This window comes from Bombus affinis, chromosome 10, assembly GCF_024516045.1.
Source record: "Bombus affinis isolate iyBomAffi1 chromosome 10, iyBomAffi1.2, whole genome shotgun sequence".
Lineage (NCBI taxonomy): Eukaryota > Metazoa > Arthropoda > Insecta > Hymenoptera > Apidae > Bombus > Bombus affinis.
The window spans coordinates 8532066-8551865 of NC_066353.1; the positions used below are offsets into that span (position 1 = coordinate 8532066).

The window sequence follows — 19800 nt, forward strand, 5'->3', positions numbered from 1 at the left end:
GATTAGCCACGCAAGTCGTATTATATTATTCTATGTTCATCACTCTTATATCATAAGACAATCAACGCGTTTACGTAACTGACAATTTTTTATTGATACGATGTATTAAAAATATTTTGATACATCTATCTTACACTTTTATTTTTTTCGAAAAAAAAAAGAAAAGAAAAAGAAACAATTATAGGCGTAAAAACGTACAAAAATTCATATTTATCAGATTTCTTCCCGCTTCTTTCGATTTGTAATTTAAATTTTTTTTAATTTAAATTATAGTATGTAATTTAACTTATTGATATTATGAAAATACAGTGACATCAGTGATTAATTGAAATAACTGATGCATGCATTCCATGCTGAAACTTGGTACAGAATCTTCAATGTCTGTAATTATTTTTGCAAACCCAAGGATAACATCGTTTTCTTTCTATATTCTGTTAACGGTAAAAATGTTTTTGTTCTTGTTCGTTTTGCGGTTGAGACTGACGATAAATCCAAGCACGCAATACCTGTTCTACCCGTTTTAATAATCGGACCAAATAAAGTACCTATTCAATTTTGTTACTTGATTTATCCACTTTAATCTCCCATAGAAATATCTTTGATGACTTATTGGTTCTATAGATATTTATAGAAAATGTTAACATCGATGTTATCTTTTATGTTAAAAGATAATTATCTTCTTGCTCCAAATCAATTGCGTTTAATTATTAATAATTGTGGCAATATATCGTTATTGTTGTTTAAATATAACCATCTTAGGCTATTTAATTCAGATTGTTTTCATCATGGCTACGAGTACCTCTATCAAAATCCGCATCTATTTACGGTAGGTATATACAAAAAATGTTACGCACTATGTGCGCTATTGAATGGATTTCCGTTTACCGGATGAAGCTGTTTAAAGCTTAAAGAGTTTTGTGCTGTTGCTTCGACTGCTGCGATTTTTCACGGCAGCGTAATAAAAGCAATGAACAATAATCAACGGAAATACCAACGACCATACAAACGTCGCTTTATATAATAACGCTCTTTAATTATAAAATATTGTCATTATATCATGATTTTTATTTCCGTTAAAATAGTTTTTATTTGTAATAATTGGATTTTATATATAAATAATACATAAAATACAAACTAGTTCCCTTAAAAACTTTAATCTTCTGATTACTGAAACATTAATGCACATTTTAATCGTAATCATTTAGGAAGACTTCTAGCTATATAAAGTACCATAGCACAATGGACCATAACGTCATTCCGTCTTGATCCGCTTGAGCTGAAGGTCGGGTTGTTCTTCGAATACAAATAACGGGCCATTCGCGTCCTCATTACAACATTCAGGTTTAGGCAGCTTCAGTTCTACGTTTTTCTTCGATCATACCAGTTCAACCTTGCCATTGGACGTTCGATTCAAACAGATAGAAACAGAAGTAAGGAAACGTGATTTCAATTTACTAGAACAATTGCGAGGACTTATTTTCCATTATTACATTTCTTTGCATTTAATTTCGATTACTTTAATTTAATTTGATGGAGAAATCATAGTTGAATAAACGTGACAAAAGTGCCCCTAAACCAAATTAAATTTGCGCGATACGTCAAACGAAAGTGTTTGCTAAGAAAACCGCCTCGACAAAGTTTCAGCCTCCTATCTTTATTATTATTATAAAATGCCAATTTTACATTAAAGTTATCAAGTGACAACATTTATATTTTTGTAGTAAAAGCTGCCTGTCATATTTATTAATTCACAATTTTCTCAGATTTTTTCGAGTGGTGTGTCATAATTAAAAAACTTAAATATCCAATTTTTTATCTTTTTGTGCATCTAGGAGTGACTTATTTTGCAATTCTAAATAGTTTTATGTTTATAAAACGAGTGAATTCAGAATGTTTTATTTTCGTCGTTGTCAACGTTGATCACAGGATTTATTCGCTCAGCATCGAAGATTTCGTTAAGTATTTCAACAGACCTTACAATGTGTGCCATATATCTAGTGTGCGGTAATAAATAAATTATCGCAGTGATATGCGAGCAACAAAAATTTTATTCCCAAGCAGCCAATTGAGTTTGTTTATATACTTTATGTAGCACTTATACCTTTTGCTATTAATATAATGGTTTGCGCATTGTATCAATGATATAAATGCACGGATCATTCTTACACAAGTAGAAAGCTAAAAGATAGTGATTTTTAATTTTTTTAATTATGAGGTTCTGACAAATTTTAAAAAAGTTACGAGTTAATAAACACGACATTAAACATAATATGTAAATCATATTTGTAAATATAATAAATATAAAACGCGGATCGTAATATGTAAATCATATTTTGATTAATAACTATCTTAATAATAGGGGAATAAAACTTTGTCGAAATGGTTTTACTAAGAAGTCCTTTCGATTGACGTATCGCAAGTTTAGTTTGATTTAGGATCGCTTTTGTCATACTTATTCAGCTACGCCATTTAACAGGTAATGTCATTTTTTAAGTTTTTCTGGCTATAGTTCGTATAATTTTAAAACAAAAAATAATTTAAGAAATATTTTAGGCTGTACTTCTTCTTAATATATTCCTTAATTTAACTAATTTTAATGTAATTTTCTAGCTCACGTTTTGTGCTTAGAAGTACTTGCACGTAGTGGAAAAGACAATTTAGAATCTTTGCCTGGTATCTATTACGTCTGCAGTCTATAGAAAAGACGCGATAGAATAATTGCAGGCTATTTAACTGTATTTTCTTGCCTATTGTATCGTCATTATTGTATAGAACTTGCATTGAAAACTCGAGTTGTAGTGTTATAATTATACATAACTATGATTTGTATAAAATATTGTTCACAAATTACATCGGTTAAATACGTAACCGATATGACAATATTTGAAGTAAAAACGTTTGAAAGAGAAAAAATAAAAATTAGTATCTATTCATATTTCAATTTATATTTTGTGATGCTGTTTCCACATTCGAGATGTATTTTTATTTCCTCCGGGCAAATGATTAAATCTTTCGTAAGATATTTTAGGCTTTCGTGGTTGTAGAAACCAAGAGTGACATACTTTAATTTTGCACATATACGTATACACCATAATAGGATTTTGTAACAAAATTTGCTTGTAAAGAGAGATGTTATTAAAAATATTTAATTTTTCGCAATATACATAATATAAGAATTTGAAAGGCATAGTTCATTCGGTATATGCTGTCCAATGTGTATACTATACATGTATATGCGTGCATATATATTTTAACAGGGATAATAATTAATCGAAAATGGAAAGGAACTTTCTACGTTACGTTACAGAATCTATGGCTTCTATTTTTCGTTTTGTAGATATGTGGGGCGTTTTATTGTTTGCGTCTCTTGCATTGACTAACGGCGTCGAACATAAAACAATTTATTCGTGGAGCAACGTCGAATATAATTTTCCAAATGACGCTATTCGAGATTCTCTAATATACAATGGTGGATATATACCCGAAAATAATATGCCACTTGGTATAGAAAATTGGAAAGACAAGATATTTGTTACTGTACCTCGATGGAAGAATGGCGTCGCGTCCAATTTAAATTACATCTCAAAGAACGATCCATCAGGTATCTAAGTTGGAGATTTTAAACTCTTAACTTTAATGTAGTAATTAATATTTCTTTCTTTTTTTTTTATAAAAATATAGAATGTCCAAAATTAACTCCTTATCCTAATTGGGAAACGAATGACATTAATACACCTGATGGCATTGTAAGCATCTTTCGTGTCAAAGTCGACGCTTGCGATCGATTATGGGGCGTCGACACAGGTACTGATGACATTTTAGGCAATAGCACACAAGTACGACCAGTGAGAATTTTCGTAATCGATTTGATAACAGATAAGGTAGTTTAATAAATTTATATTAATTAAAAGCTTACGTTTTAGCAAACATTAATTGCAAATTGTAATTTACATATTTATTGTTGGCATTAGATTGCTTTTATTATGATCCTCGCTTTAACACACACGCACACACGACATCTTTTATATTACTCAATGAAAGAAATGAAATTAATAGTAAAAGTTATTTAATAATTACAGATATTGAGAATATATCCTCTAAAAAGTACGGACCAAACTTCAAATTCTTTCTTTGCCGATTCGGTAGTCAATGCAGATCCAGATAATTGTGACAATGCATACTTCTACATTTCGGATTTAAGTGGATATGGTTTGGTTGTTTATAGTTGGGCCAAGAACGATTCCTGGCGAATCTCGCACAATTTCTTCCATTTCGATCCTCTTCACGGTGAGTTATTTTATGCAGTGAAACATTAAAACGAAAGAAAATATACAAATATGAAAATATCATATTGTATATTTTTGTATTTTAATATATCTTTTAAAATATTTTATATTCTCACATGAACATATTGTTTTACGCTAATATGGTTGTTATTAAAATTTCACGGAAAATTGTATAGGTAGTTCTTGCTTCCAGGAAACTTTAATATCAGTGGATTCAACTTCCAATGGCAGGATGGCATATTTGGAATGTCTTTGTCTGCGCCACAAAGCGACAACTATAAAACTTTATATTTCCACGCGATGGCTGGTATCACGGAATTTTCTGTATCTACCGAAACCTTGCAGGATAACACGTTAAGGAAAGCTAGTAATTACGATGATTTTCACGTCGAGGGTGCGAAAGGTCCATTTACTCAAGGACCTACTTCTCTGATTGATACGAACACTGGTATCGATTATTTCACTCAAGTAAGCAAAAATGGCATCGCTTGTTGGGATACCAGTGTCGAATTAAACCCAAACACCTTCAGTAAGTAATAATCAAAATAATAATTGCCTTCTTGTATTTTTTTCTAAATAATTATTTACTTGAGCATTTATTTGTGATTCTGAGAAATATATATAGCTATAAAATATCATCACTGTAAAACGATAGAAAACCTGTATTATCAAAGATTCAAGTAACGTTATAATGATTGATAAATAACCATCATTAGAGATTATTCTATTGTGCCTATCGAGTTTCTTTTAAGGAAACCTGTCGCAGAAAATGGTATTTCATCCCAAACAGGATTTTGTGTTGTATCGATTAATTCTTACCTAACGAAATTCTGAGAAATCTGACTGGCGTTTTGTACAAAGCAACGGTGGATCGACATATTTATAAATGACCATTGTCTCACATTTTTGCAGTTCTTGCGGTTCAAGACAACACAACGATGATCTTTCCTAACGATTTGTCAATCGATCGGCCCAACAACATGCTATATGTGCTCTCCGATAATTTACCACAATTTATGTTCTCTACTTTTGACATGAAAAAGCGTAATTTCTTCATCACGGCGATCAACCTCGATTCTTTAACGCAGATGTGCAAGAAACAGGATCTCAAACTTAAGAGACGTCTTCCTCATATTCTTTAATTAAAAAACATGAATTTGCATAAAAACCGCAATCTAAGTAGCGTTTAGAATAGAAGTGATTTTATTTTATTTCTCTGAATCTACCTTTATTTATTCACAGAAGTTATACAAAAGAATATTCAGAAGGATTACACGCAATATGTGAAGACCGCATGAAATATATGTTGTAATTATTGTTAATTATAACCGTGTTACAGTTAATTTACTTTATCCCTACACCGAATTCTCAGTCATTTATGTCAAAAACCATTCTGTTTTAGAATACACGTTATATCTACAAGTAGTTTCGCCACTGAAGTATTATATTATTTTACGAATACGGTAAAAGGTTTCCATTATACATTTGACGACACAAACTCGACTTTACAAAATTATTTACTCGATTTAACGAAGTATGTATGAGCATGAAAAAAAGATGACACTTGTTACAATTCGGTTTATGATACAATATTAATACTTTAAACTATTCAGATAATATCGAAATATTTGAAAAAAAAATTATTTTGCATAAATTCTTTTTCCGTCGCCATAATTATTTTTGATTATATTTTCTTTACTTTTAATAATACTCTTCTACGCTTCTAGGAATAACAGATTTCGATGTTATGTTTCTAATCGTAAGTACATTTTTCATCCTTTACATCGTCCTCTTTATTACATGGAATTGTTTGGTAAAAAGTGAAAGAAACAATTAAAAATTATACTGCCCTATTATACGAGAGTTTCTTCTATGAACAATGGAAAAGAATGTTATCTTTGATCGTAAATAAAATCACTTTTTAGTATCACTTCACTTGGTCCCAATCTCACGTTCGTCATACACGTATTGTAAAAAATACAATGAAATATAATACATCCTTGAAGACATCTTAATCATAGGATAATACACGTTTTCGACTGAAAATGAAAGAAATTTGTTGGACAATGTTATATTAAAAATTTGTATAAACACAGCGCTATACATACTTTGGATTTTTGATTCGCAACGCCAGTTGTCTTCGTACCGTTCTCTGTTGCTTGTAACTTTTTACTTTTAAATATCTTCGACATTTTACCTTTAACACAAAGGAAAAGAAGTAATGTAATATAAATTCAATATTGACACAATATCAGAAATTCATTAAAAATGTAACAAATAAATGGCATTATTCGAAATCTACGTAAATATTTTATGTCAATTTTATTGTAGCTTTTTCATTTTTTAGATAAATCTTTTTATCATTTTCTGATTACTTTATCCTGCTTACCAGTTCTCGGAGGCGGCGATTGCACATCAGCATCGTCCTGAACATTATCGTTATTCATTTTTTCCTCTTCAATAATTTTAGCTTTGTCGGTTTGTTTGTCGATTTCTATCGTCTCTTCCATATTCACTCTCGACCTTGTGGACTTAATACTCCCGCTACTCCTCGTGGATTTCATTGACCCTGATCCCTTTTTTTTCTCCGACTTATTTTCTTCAATTGCTTCTGGTTTCTTTTCTGAAGTATCTTCCGTCTTTATTTCATTTTCTTTTTCCATCGACGATGTTTTCTCATTGTCGGTGGAAGAATTTTCACTTGTAGATTTTAATCTCGGTGGTTTTGGCGGTGGAGTAGAATCCGAGGGAGACGTTTGTTTCTCAGGACTCGTCTCTAGTTTAGTATCATCGCCATTACTCGGTTCCATCGACTCTTCCATTGGTTCTGTCTTAACATCTTCACTATTCTTTCGTTTACCGTCTGTTTCATCTTTATTTTCTGTATTACCATTTTCAATATTAATTTCTTCTTTGTTTCCCATATTATTTATCGTAGCTTCTGTGGTCGTTTCGTTATTGTTCCCTTCGTTATTTTCCTCTTTATCCATCGATTCAGATCTTTTTTCTTTTTGAACGTCTTCGCTTTTAACGTTTGTCTTCATCGTTGATTCTTCTTCCTCCTTCTTTGGTACTGGATTTTCGTTTCCTGGTTTCGATTCTTCGGATTCGCCTATATTAGCTGACATTTCTTTCGATGTCACTTCAGCGTTTTCTTCGTTAGACATAGCATTCGATGATATTTCTTCTGGCTTGTCATTCGTAGATTTTTCAGGACTATTTTGAGGACTATCTGATTTCTCGATATTATTCATGAAATCTATAACGTTATTCGTGACATCATCTACCTTATTTTTTATGTTTTCTTCGATTGTTTCCATAGACGTTTCCATAGTTTCTTTTGCATTTGTTACGGATTCTGTAATATTATTTCCTTGATTCAACCTATCTTTGATTATTTCATTAACATTTTCGTCATGGGTCTCGCTTTGTAGCCTGTTTACAGGAAGCTTTAATGGTGGCAATGAATTTCTTTTTTGAATGTGTTCCTAGAACGTAAAAGAAATATAAAATATGTGTCAAGTTTGAGGAAAATACGATAGGATCATCGATATGCATAGAACTTTCTTTTAAAATATTTCTTTTACTTATTGAAACAAAACTGAGATTGAGATATGCATATAAATCAGTGGACTGCAGCAGGGTTCAGGTATACTTCTATCTTTGTCAGGTTGTAGAATTTTTTTCTTTAAATTGTCGTAGCAATCACGAGAAAATTTTTAAAATTAATAATCATAGAGTTATAGGAATCGTATAAATTAATGGAAATTATTGTTTATGAAGTGAATTGTAATTACCGTTTGCGAGTTGTCTTCTTTTTGCGAGCGATTATTCGTGTCACGTCTTTGACCAACTAAGATCGTGTGGCAGCCACCACACGCAACCTTTGCAAATGTAAAAATTATTCATATTTTATTAAATCTTATATGGATTATATATGGATTACATATGAGGAATAATTAAACATGCAGATAAATGTAATTACATTCGAAACGAAGAGCTCCTTGTATCTTTGAACGAAAGTCAGTTCATGGACGTTGTTCTCGTTCTCCTCCAATCCTAATTTTCCGTGCCTTCCGTCGCCACACGTATACAATTTCCCAGATTCTGCCACGAAAAACTGATGTTATAGAAACGAGACATCATAACCTTTGTTTGACGTATCTCTCGTATTTATCGATATATTATAGATATTTTAATAAATAGTAATTTTCTAAAAATTTGTATTAATTCTCTACGAAGAATTGTATAGAAAAAGAGATAGCGAGGATAATCGGTAGAAATTGTAATAAAACTTGCCAGTAACAACAGCGGTGTGACTTTCCCCGCAAGATATTCGAGTAATTGTTTCATTTCGAAGCATGCCACGTGGAAGAAGTTTCGGTATATGAAGTTCCGACAAATTAGTTCCTAGACCAAGCTGACCGCTCGAATTACTTCCGGTGCAATATAAATTCCCATTTTCTGAAAAGCAATAAAGCACGATAGATCAGGAGAATGCTCTTTCTATTCAAAATTTTTAGTGCAAGCGTGCGAGATGTGGGATAAAATTGGTAGTAAAATTTAATGTGATTTTTACGAATGACCGTTATCATTTAGCGTAATCTAATTTGCGAAGATTGGAGTTTATGTATGTACATATATTATACCAGCTAGAATGACGGTGTGATGACCACCACACGCGACATGTACAGCAGGACTCGGTAATTGCATCTGTTTAGGCGCGACCTGTGTAGAAAAGCTGGCATCGATCCCCAATTTCCCACTTTCTGACTCACCACAGACGTAAACGAGACCACTTTCTGAAAATACCATTTGAAATTCGAAGAAAATTTGTTAAAGCTGTGACACGTCCTACATTCAGTTTTAGAATGTTATTTTATAACATAAGAAATTGCTAGTAATTGCTACTACATAGATGTCAATATTAAAATTAATATTTTTTACTCATGCAATACTAAATACTATAATTCATAGTTTGCGCGATTAAATTTATCTTGATACAAATAATATCTTGAAATATATTTTTATATATTTATGAAAAACAAATTAACCATTTTTATATCATAATGTCAATTAATTATTTTTTTATCGATCTCATGAGAATTACAATTTTAGTTAAAAGTCAATATGAAAAAATATACATCAACGTAGTTCGTTCTTTCTTTTTAGCAATTTTCCAATGTTTTCAATTAACGAGTTACCTGTCAGAAACGTGGAATGATAGTATCCGGCGCTAATTTGTTTAACAGGTTCAGGAATATGTACTTTGGTCGGTTTGTTCACCAAGCCAGATACATCTGGAAGTCCCAATTGGCCCTCGAGGTTGCTACCCCATGCGAAAACGCCACCATCGCTGGTAAGTGCGAGAGAATGATGGGAACCAGCGGCAATTTGGACGATCTTTGATCCTGATAGTCCTGAATCATACACCAATACAGGAGTATTTGCGCAATCGCCTATTGCGGAAATTCCTCGACCAAGTTGTCCTTCTTGATCGCTGCCACACGCAAAAATCTTCTGCGACCCTGAAACATTGTGAGTTCCTTTCTTTTCCCTTGAATACTTCAAGTTGGAGGTGTTTGATAGGTTACCATTATTATTAGATCGTCACTAAATAATGATCGCTTCACACGAAAGGTAAACGCTATCAAGGAACAAAGAAAGAGAGATGATACTTATAAGTTAAAAGTTGAATGACTGAGAAGCGGTAGAGAAGTTTCGAACACGCAACGTTATAAATGTGATTACACACCGTAACCAATGTGCCTATGTATGTTTAGAAGGTTTTTGGTATCTGTACTGGCATAAATGTAAACAATGCCTTACCTGTGCAAATTAGCGTGTGTGCTCGTCCGCATGCAACGTGAGTGACCCTTTCCGGCTTCAGAGCTGAAAATTAATAGGTTGTATTGTGAAAATTTATGACAAATTCAAATGGTTGACATTATTTTTATTTTTCGAGTCAAATTGTCGCAAAGTTACAGAAGCTATGGAAATCTCAGTTATGGAATATGAAAAGCTAATGTTCTTTTACAAAAATATATAAATGAATTTTAAATATCTAAAACAGCGAACGTACAGACCTTTCACACAGGATGGCTTGCTGATATGATTTTTATGACCGAGACCAAGTTGACCCCAATCATTGCTTCCGAAGACGAAGAGTCTACCGGTTTCTAAAATCAATGAGATAGAACTTTTGGTTTCATACGTATTGCTTCACAGTAATAATATCTCTGGTCTTTTCTGTTTACGAATTATCTCATCTACGATAAACAATCGATCTAATCTTCCTATCTATAATAAATAGACACAGATTTTTTTCTTTTATAATGAATCAACCAAATTTCAAATCGCTAATTTAAAAAATGAAAATTGAACGATTTATTATTAGGGGCTCTGCCGAAAAAGTATTTCATCGAAAAACCCAGGGAATAATATTTGAAACAGCAAAGTTTACGTGCTTAGATAATTTCACGATTAACTGGAACTGTTGATAATAGCAGTATGTCGACTTCGTTCGTATAGGTATGTTACGTGCCAGAGCATTGCGTGGCTATATCGATTTACTGGACAGTGGCTATCCCCGTATAAGCGTAGGTCGACACTACCTTCTTTACGAACCATGTTACAGAAGCTGTAAATCACGATAGTTCCGATCCTGAGAATTTTATACCAAAGTTGTTAGATCGATATTTTACCTTGTAAAACATTCGCGAGAAGTTTGTAATATAAACTCTTTATTCGAAATAAATTTTTAATTTATTCTGAAAAATTCAGTCTGCGGCTGAAGCTCGATAAGACCAGGTGATCTTAAAATTTGCAAAAAATGTTTGGAGAGTAAGAGAAGGTATAATAAGGTAAGTCACGAAAGTACAAGTCCGAAAGAATTGTTATGCCTTGGTAAAGTCAAAATATTAATTTAATATGGATGAAAAAAAACGAGCCATATAATTGTATTATACGTTGTTGTTAATAGTACATAATAATTTATAGTCTCTTTGATGTGTATTAATCGTGATAGTATCGTGACGCAAGTAAGACGCGTAATGAAAGTGGACTGGCATGCGAGATGTTAAAATAAACCAGTAAATATCGTCATAGAATAAAAATACGCTGCTATTTTAATTACTTTTTTTTTCTTTGCGAAACGACGATACGAATAGTTCAAGGATGGCAAAATATTCTTACAATATAGAAAACAAGAGTTATACGTACAGTTCAACTATTTGACTAGAAAATACTACATTTTATAGAGGTCCATTTTTTGAGGAAGCCCTTTAATCGATAGGATATTTTAGTAGACATGTTACATTAAAAATACGTAGCAGGATAGTACATAAAATATGTCCATGTGCAACATTAGTATCATTGAAACGTGTACGGTCATTCACGAGCTCATCTATTGATTTCCATTAAAATCAAGAGCGGTCGTGTCCAGATCGATCGAGTAGCGCGTAAGACATTCGCTCACGTTTGATACGTTCTATGAAAACTTTTATAGAGATATGAAATAGAGAAAGAAAATGGATCAAGCAAGTATATGGGTATAGCTGAAGAAGAAGATCGAAGAGGAAGAAAGTACATAGTTTGTCATAGATATGAAACAAAGTATAGTAATGGTCGAGTTTATAAAATCGATTAAAGTGTAACTTCTTTTATGATTCACTATTTCTGCTTATTGAGCAATTTCCAAAGTTTCTTCGCGTTTGCTGTATGACTGTCGTTTACTTGTAACAAAGTATGTAATTACTTTCCCATGGAAAATAGCGCGGATCAATTAACGTTTAATATTGCAGTATTGATAAAGATTTAAGCAATCGATAAATATTTATCTACGACGTACGAAATTCCACGACTTGGTGTTTCATGAAGTTAGGATCAAATATTTGTCACTTTTGTCCTTTCTTTTAATGGATTCATTCAGTGGAAATACTTATATGGTAATATATATTATTACAAGTAAAAAAATAATAGTAAATAATAATGATCTATAAAAAGGTTTGTAAAAATAACGGTTTGTAATAATATTGACATTTTTATCGTATTAGCGTTGATAACTGAAAAAGATCCTGTAAGAAAAAATGTTTAACTTACGACATATAACAGCAGAATGTTCATCTCCGCAAGTAATAGAGAGCACCGGATCCCTGCGTATGAAAAAATGCGATGCAACATTGTCCGCAAATCTACTTCGTCCAATTGTAAATACCGCCCCTGTTTCTAAAAAATCATATAAAGGGTTTTCAAATTAAAAACAAGTTCATACCAAATAATATGCGAACCGTTCTTTCCAAATTTTTTGTTCGCGATAGATAGCTACCTATTTATTTTTCTCTAGACTTACGTTTAGCGTATCTATCATCTTGCCGTTTGAAATATTCGTTAACGAAAAAACAGCGACGTGCTAAATCTCCAATGATTTATTTAAGGAGGTTAACGCGATAGCGCGATATCAAAGGACGAATCGCCACTTTCCTTTTTACGTCTGGCACGAAACGGTCGCCGTGGAAAAATCGTACGGCCAAGAACAAAGTCAGATCAATTTGCATTAACACGGTAGACTGTAGACACACGCGTGTAACGTATGATGATTTTATTCTTAAAATTGCTTGTTATAAATATGACGACTCCTTCAGAGAAATGACGTACGTATACTCATTTGAAATTCAAAGACTTAACGTTTGTAGATAATCGATTGTTCTAATCTGATAAAGGAATCATTATTGCTTTACAAGTATCTAAGGATTTTTTACTCAAATCTAAGGAAAGATCTACGTTCGGCCAGTGCTAATCTGCAAGATCAAGCGTTGCGCGCACGTGAGGTCAAAGGGATTTAGACACCGGGGTTTTCTCATGGAATAAGAACGGTAACGAAGTTATTTATTCGTTTGGAAGAAACTCGTGCTTTCATATATAATACTTGCAATTGAATACTAAGAATGCTAACGAGTATCATGTTTGCCTTCGGGTTTATGAATTAGCAGTCATTACAGTAAGAAGATCAATATTATGGCGATGAAAATAATGAAAGATATTGTGGAAGTTTTAGTGTACAGGGTCCAACCGAACAACACGTAAAAGCGGGCATGAAAAATAAGAAAAAGATATAGAATGAAATTTGTTCACTCTAGGCTTAGTTCTTGAGAAAATCGAGTTTAAACATTTATCAAATGTACTTGAGCGTGGCTAATTCTGGACTCGGTAGGATTAAATAATCGACAGGAGATTATTGCACGTGTGAAAATAAGTGGGAAAAGTAGGATAAAATTTGTCTATTTTCATCTTCCAGGAAATAGAATTTGAGTATGTTTAGTGAAGAGTCGGTTTAGTACAGGCACGGTACGATCGGATATTAAGCGTCTCGAAATATTTGAAGCGTGACAAATTTTGATGATTGCAATGATCGAAATGACTGAAATATTTTGTTAATTGGATACGATACTACTTTTATAAATGTTGTGTTCGAGTATAGTTTGTTTTAAACTGTAAATTTTTAACAAAATGGGAACCGTTAAATTCTTCTTTTGTTGTTTAACTACGTGCAATAAAAATATAAATTCCAAAGATAATTGCTACAATAAGCTTCGGCGCATAAAACGCAGTTACATTATCGTAATGTGCAAAAGATGGGTGTAGAGTAAAAGGAATGGAAATGACAGCTTTAAAAGCAAGAATTTTACGTTCCATTCATAGTCGTAGAACGGTCACTAAGAATTACATTCGTGCCTCGAAGCGAATGAATTTTTCCGATTGCCCTCGACTGATCGTGGCCGCTATAAACGGAGGGAGTGAGAAAATTGCAGTTGTTATCGAATTATACTGAATTATACTTATACGAAAATACTAGTTGAAAATGAATACTTAGCAAAATCTATTTGATAGATGAAACAGCGGTATCACCAATGTTGATTGGCCAGCCAAGGAACGAGCGAATAATAATTCTCATTTCTTGTCTGTAAAGGTCAATGATGCAGCAACTCGGTATAAATCCTTCACGGAGTTTACGTTTATGTTCTTCTTATCAAAAGTTCAAACGTCGTCCTTTGCATAATGCATCGAGCATCTATCTTTCATACGAGAAACGTGTTGTTCTTTAGCTACGTTGACTTTAATCGACAATTATGATATCAAGCAACATTTTCAGAGTCCAGCTAACAAAAATCATTTGTTACTTAGCCAGAATGTCTTATCTATCATTTGGAAACTAATACTATACTACTATAAAAAATAATACTTCTATATGCGATTCCTTTCTACGCGTCTTTGAATCTTCCATTCACTACCACGTCTAAAATTCAGACGACGTTGAACATTTCAGGTCACGTTCAACTCCTCCACCTTCTTAATGGTTGCACCCCACAATATTTTCACGGAACTACGAATGACTGGAAACATAATGTACAAAATGTACCATAAAATGCAATGTGGTTAAAATTATTGTTTTATGTAGAACGCGTCCCTATTTCTAAACGCGACATGCGAGATGGTAAATTCGCTGTGCCGATATCATCGATGCGCTCATTTTCTAGCCGCTGGTATTGTGTCAGGTCGTTAACCTGAGGATGCATGGTTTAGCAGCAATGAAAACGGATCAAAATATACGCGTCCACGAATCGGATCAATTACAATATTTAATTCACCATGCCGCAACCGGTTAATCTGGTTTTACTTTTGCTTATGCATTACCAACGTGAATAATTGCGATGCGTTAACAATGTTGTTTATCATTGAGCCGCTTTGTTTGCATCGCGTTGGAATTTTCCTATCCGAAACGAGGAAGGATTGCGTTCTATGACAGCAATAGATCTTCTATGTAAAGCGTAATAAATTCTCTATTGCAAAGCGTGGCGAATTTGCTATAATTAGAATACTATAGCGAAATGTTGAGCGAAGATCGGTAGCTATAAACTAAAGACATAGGAAGCTATGCGTAGGATTTTCTATTTGCTGGAACTAGCACGGGGAAAAAGGGATTCTTTTTTTAGATTCTATTGCGGTCGGAGTTAAAATGGTCGCTTCTTATTTGAGAAGTTTAATTTTTTATTTGAACCTTTTATGTCGTGTTCTGGGTTTAAATTTCAACGTAGGAGATCTTTTAATATCGTAGGTATTTCAGAAAAGAAGGTCAGAAAAATCATTTGTTACACTTAACAATGAGAAATGTAAAATTTAATTCACGGGGCAATATTTTACCTTTGTTTCGATTAAACTTCGAAGGTTTTGTTTTCATTGATAGTTTGAAGTTTTAAAAAGCGAAATATATGAAATTGTTAGTGAACGTATTCATACACACCGAAATATAGGATCGAATCAATACGTGCCAATTTCGATTTTTCGATACAATGCATCGTGACACGAATGAAATCGTTTGTTATACATCATGAGTCGGTAGATTAACTTTCATGAAAAGTTTCTTACACTTTATCAAATCTTTTATATTCTTAAATAAGTAACATTTTATACACGAATAGACACGATCAAAGAACGAAATTAATATTGAAATAGATAAATCATACATATAATCATGTCAAACTGGTCGGAGCGTAAAACGAGCAAGCAGAAATATAATAAAGATAATACATAAATATAAAAATTGAAACAAGCTATTGCGATAAAAAATTTTTCTAATATTACGATGGAAATAATAAAATAATAATATTACTTCAAAGCCAAACAAATATTCAAAGTGTGTACTATTTTACAGGCCATACAATTAAAAATATCTTGAAAGACTTAAATATCTTCAACCTCTTTTCGCCATGTAACAACTCGTTCAGTTAGTTTCGCACGATTAAGTGCAATTTTGTAGCTCAATCGTGCCGAAGAATAATTTGCTCGGTACGCAGATGGCAGCCCTCATTTCCGCAAAAGTGACAAGGAATTGTGTTATATTTATGTATAACGGTTCCGCGTAGTTTTATGTTTTAATATATTGAACATTTAAGTACACTAACTACATATTTGACTGCTACGATTTACGAAACAAACGCTTCCATTTCTCTTAGTTCAGACATTGTTTTATTAATTAAAAATAATACACTCAACTTATTTGATTAATAGAAGACTAGCATAGTTCAAAATAAAGCAAATGTTTAACAATGCTCTGTTTTGATTTATGAAATGTTATCTATCTTTAAAAGTTGATAGGAGACTATAAGGAAATTCAAAACATTATTTTAGCAAATAATATCTCACAAAAGCATTTCACGAGAAGCGAATGTTATTTTGCAAATATTTTAAATCAAATTCGATTCGTTTTTATGAGACAAAGATTCGAAGATAGTTTGAAAGCAGCTCGAAATATAAAATCCACTATTTCCTTTCAAGTTCATCGTACATATGTATTTTCATTAATTTGCCGGCAAATCGGCACGGCATCAAGCAACCTGTTTGGGAAAAAAGGTGCTCTTAAGTAAGACGAATGTCGATTGCGTGGGTATCGAGTGGCAGGTGCATCAAATCATGCGTGCTGTGTGCGATTTCGTTGAACGTTTTACCAGGTATCGTTTCTAGATCCGTCAGGCCCATGCTTGAACGTTGTGCGGCGAAACTTGCAGCCGACTAACTGCCGGTCAAGCATGGCTATCATGGTGGCAACTTAAACTGAACGTTGCTTGGCAACTGGAAATCAATTTCTAATGGCAACCACGCCGGACGTGTTCCAACGTTAAGAATGGGAGCGATCGTTCGCTAGTGGTGTGTTTTCTCGTGGAAATTAATAGCTGTACGCGTCGCCGTTGTCTTCGCGTTCCTTCGCGTGTCACCACTTTCATCGACGAATGTCATTTAATATTCAATGCACGGTTGCACCAATGCACTCATGACATTCGCTCATGAACGCTTTATTTTTTTTATGTCGAGAATGTTTTATTTCAATGTTTTTTTTTTTTCTTGGTTATATTGAACTTTATAGGAATAACGAGGTAGGCGGTTATGGAAAGAATGAAGAGGTGAATTTGATTCTGGTAAAGTAATTGGCGTTGGATGAGGGATGCTTAAAGCGTCAAATGAATGAATGTACGATATATTGTTGTTGAGAATTTGAATTGCATTTACTGTTACGCGCTTTTTTGCGGGCTTCCGGATTGAAAATGTTTATTTCGAGTCAGAGACGGATCCAGGGGGGGGGGGGATGATAGGGGCGATCGCTCCTCTGCCCACTCCTGCGAGAGAATAAAATATAAAAATATTATGTCACTTTTTCGAAAACTTATTGATTATATAATTAACGCAAATTAGATTATTTAACCTACAGTATCAGATGGAGATATTAAAGTGTAAATTGCAAGGAAATTTTAAATCTTGAAAAAGCAGGTTCAGAAATATACTATACTTTTACACATGTCGCCTCCACCTAAGAAAGACTTCTGGTTACGTCACTGTATCAAATGAAGAATAGGATTAAAGTAGTGGTACTGCTATTTCCGGTAAAGATACGCGAAAGAATAAACTGAAAGTGAGAAATTAAATTTTACATTATCAAGTTATACAGGTATTATATTTGGTGTATTACATTCAAATATGGTATTTTTAGTAAAGAGTATCATACAATTTTTGGAAAATAAATATATATTTGCTTGTTAGTAATTCATGTTCTTTGAAACAAATGCAACAAATTTATGAAACGTGTTACGTTTATTACAAAATTATAAATCCATAAGACATTTTATTACTCCAAAAATTAAAAATACCGTATTTGAATATTCAGAAAAATAATTTTATTAAGTCGTTCAAAGTTAAAAGTATAGAAGAGTATTAAATGTTAAAATGAATATTTAATAAAAGAAATAAGTGTTAAAATAAATAAAATTGATTACAGTACGCTTTATCGGCACAAATGTACATGATAGAAAATTCTACAATTTCATGTAGAGCGCATTAGTATCGCGAACAGGTATCAACGCATGTTGAGTAGTGTGTTGCTGTCAAGTTCAAGAATTTACAATTCGTTTCTTTTTAAAAAAGTTATATTTTTTGATAAGAGTAGACGTTAGCTACGTTAGAATTATTGTGAAGAACTAACATAATTTCAAATGGTATGTTTGATAGTGATATCGATTTCTGTATATGATAGATATCTAACCTACATCAAAATATTTGTGCACTTTGACGTAACTTTTTCATATATCGAGGGAAATTGTATCATTATTATTTGATCAATTTATATAAATGCGTTTTACTTAGTACGTACACGTTATAGATAAAAATTGTATTGTAACGTTAAATTCGATTGTATTTTGATAATATTTATGTAACCTGTATACGCTTGTAATTATTTAATCTATATTATGTCGTTTTTGTTTTATCAATCTTTATTTTAGTAAATGTAACTTTAACATTTTGCATAAATTTGTTTTGTTATTTTTATAATTTTTTGTTAATGATACTTTATGATAAATACAAAGTACGATAAGTTGAAAGGTTATGTCAACTGTCTTAGCAATTACCAAATACAAAGCATTAGTATGTGATTTAAATCTCTATCAAATAAATGAATGTTGTTTATCAACAGGTTGCCATTATTTATTCATATTATTTATATTAACACACTAATAATAGCTTATAAATTTTACACACAATTAAGATAGCATCATTATCGTAATTAATATGTTTTCATAATTTTCTGTTATAGGTCTTAAATTTTATGCTGAATTTTATTGGAGTTTTCATCAAATGAAATATTATTAACATAAAATGGCTGATTGTAAAAATACCGAGAAGGCTGAAGATTCTATGAAGCATTATAAATTTGATGGCCAATCTTATATATATAAAGATCCTACAACTAACGTTACATATAGATTTGACCGAGATAAGAATGAATGGATAGTAAAAGATACAGAAGAAGCAGAGACAAAAGATTCTGATGATAATGAAGTTAGGGCACAAGAAGGAGTATTTGGCTTTGAAAATGATACTCATACATATACAGATCCTAATGATGGCAGTGTGTACTTTTGGGACAAGGAAAAAAATGCCTGGTTCCCAAAGGTGAGGTGTGTTTTTCATAAAAGATATTTCAATAAACTTTTTATTTATATAGCCCATAATGCATTATCATTAAAATATTTTCAAATAATTATTTTTCAGGTGGATGAAGATTTCATGGCAAGATATCAAATGAGTTATGGGTTTACAGATGCAAGTAAAGTAGAAACAAATACTGTGCAACAATCTCAAGCACAAGCAAAGATCGATAAAGAGAAAAAGAAGATGGAAGCCAAAAGAAAAGCACAAGAGCCGCCAACTTGGTTCGAAGTAGATGAAGCCCATAATACTGCTATTTACGTGTCTGGCCTACCATTAGATATTACTATGGATGAACTCACAGAGCTTTTCAACAAATGTGGTCTCATAGCACGAGATGAAAAGGGAAAGGACAAGATCAAGTTATATAAGGATACAAATGGTCAACCAAAGGGTGATGCTCTCTGTATCTACATAAAGGTAAGTGATTATTTATTTGGTTTTTATTGTCAGCTGTTTTATAAATAATTTCATTGGACTT

The 19800-nt window shown here is 32.5% G+C and overlaps 3 protein-coding genes across 4 annotated transcripts in view; 2 read left to right on the forward strand and 1 right to left on the reverse strand.

Moving 5' to 3' along the window:
* Window positions 1-1238: 1238 nt before the first annotated feature.
* On the forward strand, window positions 1239-5608 carry LOC126921338 (protein yellow-like). Its single transcript, XM_050732838.1, has 6 exons — window positions 1239-1430; window positions 3338-3601; window positions 3682-3881; window positions 4080-4287; window positions 4480-4815; window positions 5199-5608. Exons 2-6 carry the CDS (start codon window positions 3340-3342, stop codon window positions 5426-5428), a joined length of 1236 nt encoding a protein of 411 aa, XP_050588795.1. The 5' UTR covers window positions 1239-1430; window positions 3338-3339; the 3' UTR covers window positions 5429-5608.
* Window positions 5326-17520, reverse strand: LOC126921335 (X-linked retinitis pigmentosa GTPase regulator). The gene is made up of 11 exons (XM_050732831.1): window positions 16790-17520; window positions 12387-12512; window positions 10373-10465; window positions 10116-10178; window positions 9491-9814; window positions 8936-9088; window positions 8586-8750; window positions 8272-8393; window positions 8084-8170; window positions 6676-7774; window positions 5326-6483 (listed from the first exon to the last, which is right to left on the reverse strand). The coding sequence occupies exons 1-11, from the start codon at window positions 16818-16820 to the stop codon at window positions 6356-6358; spliced, it is 2391 nt and encodes a 796-aa protein (XP_050588788.1). The 5' UTR covers window positions 16821-17520; the 3' UTR covers window positions 5326-6355.
* Window positions 17521-17685: 165 nt separating this feature from the next.
* The window catches only part of LOC126921337 (HIV Tat-specific factor 1 homolog), a 58350-nt gene continuing 56235 nt past the window's right edge, over window positions 17686-19800 (forward strand). Inside the window, exons 1-3 of one of the 2 annotated variants that reach the window (XM_050732837.1) lie at window positions 17686-17784; window positions 18925-19283; window positions 19383-19739. In XM_050732837.1, coding sequence (XP_050588794.1) covers window positions 18987-19283; window positions 19383-19739 — 654 coding nt within the window. In that variant the 5' untranslated portion in view covers window positions 17686-17784; window positions 18925-18986. Of the gene's footprint in view, window positions 17785-18160; window positions 18329-18924; window positions 19284-19382; window positions 19740-19800 lie in introns of those variants that run through there. The other variant, XM_050732836.1, reaches the window with a different exon arrangement.

Coding starts and splice junctions, on each gene's coding strand:
- LOC126921338 (XM_050732838.1), top strand. CDS start 3,340: ATGTGGGGCGTTTTATTGTTTGCGTCTCTTGCATTGACTAACGGCGTC. Junction 3,882..4,079: donor TCGATTTGATAACAGATAAG/GTAGTTTAATAA, acceptor TAATAATTACAG/ATATTGAGAATATATCCTCT. Junction 4,816..5,198: donor ATTAAACCCAAACACCTTCA/GTAAGTAATAAT, acceptor ACATTTTTGCAG/TTCTTGCGGTTCAAGACAAC.
- LOC126921335 (XM_050732831.1), bottom strand. CDS start 16,820: ATGGGCCTGACGGATCTAGAAACGATACCTG. Junction 12,513..16,789: donor GGATCTAGAAACGATACCTG/GTAAAACGTTCA, acceptor ATGATTTTTTAG/AAACAGGGGCGGTATTTACA. Junction 10,466..12,386: donor ACATTCTGCTGTTATATGTC/GTAAGTTAAACA, acceptor CATTGATTTTAG/AAACCGGTAGACTCTTCGTC.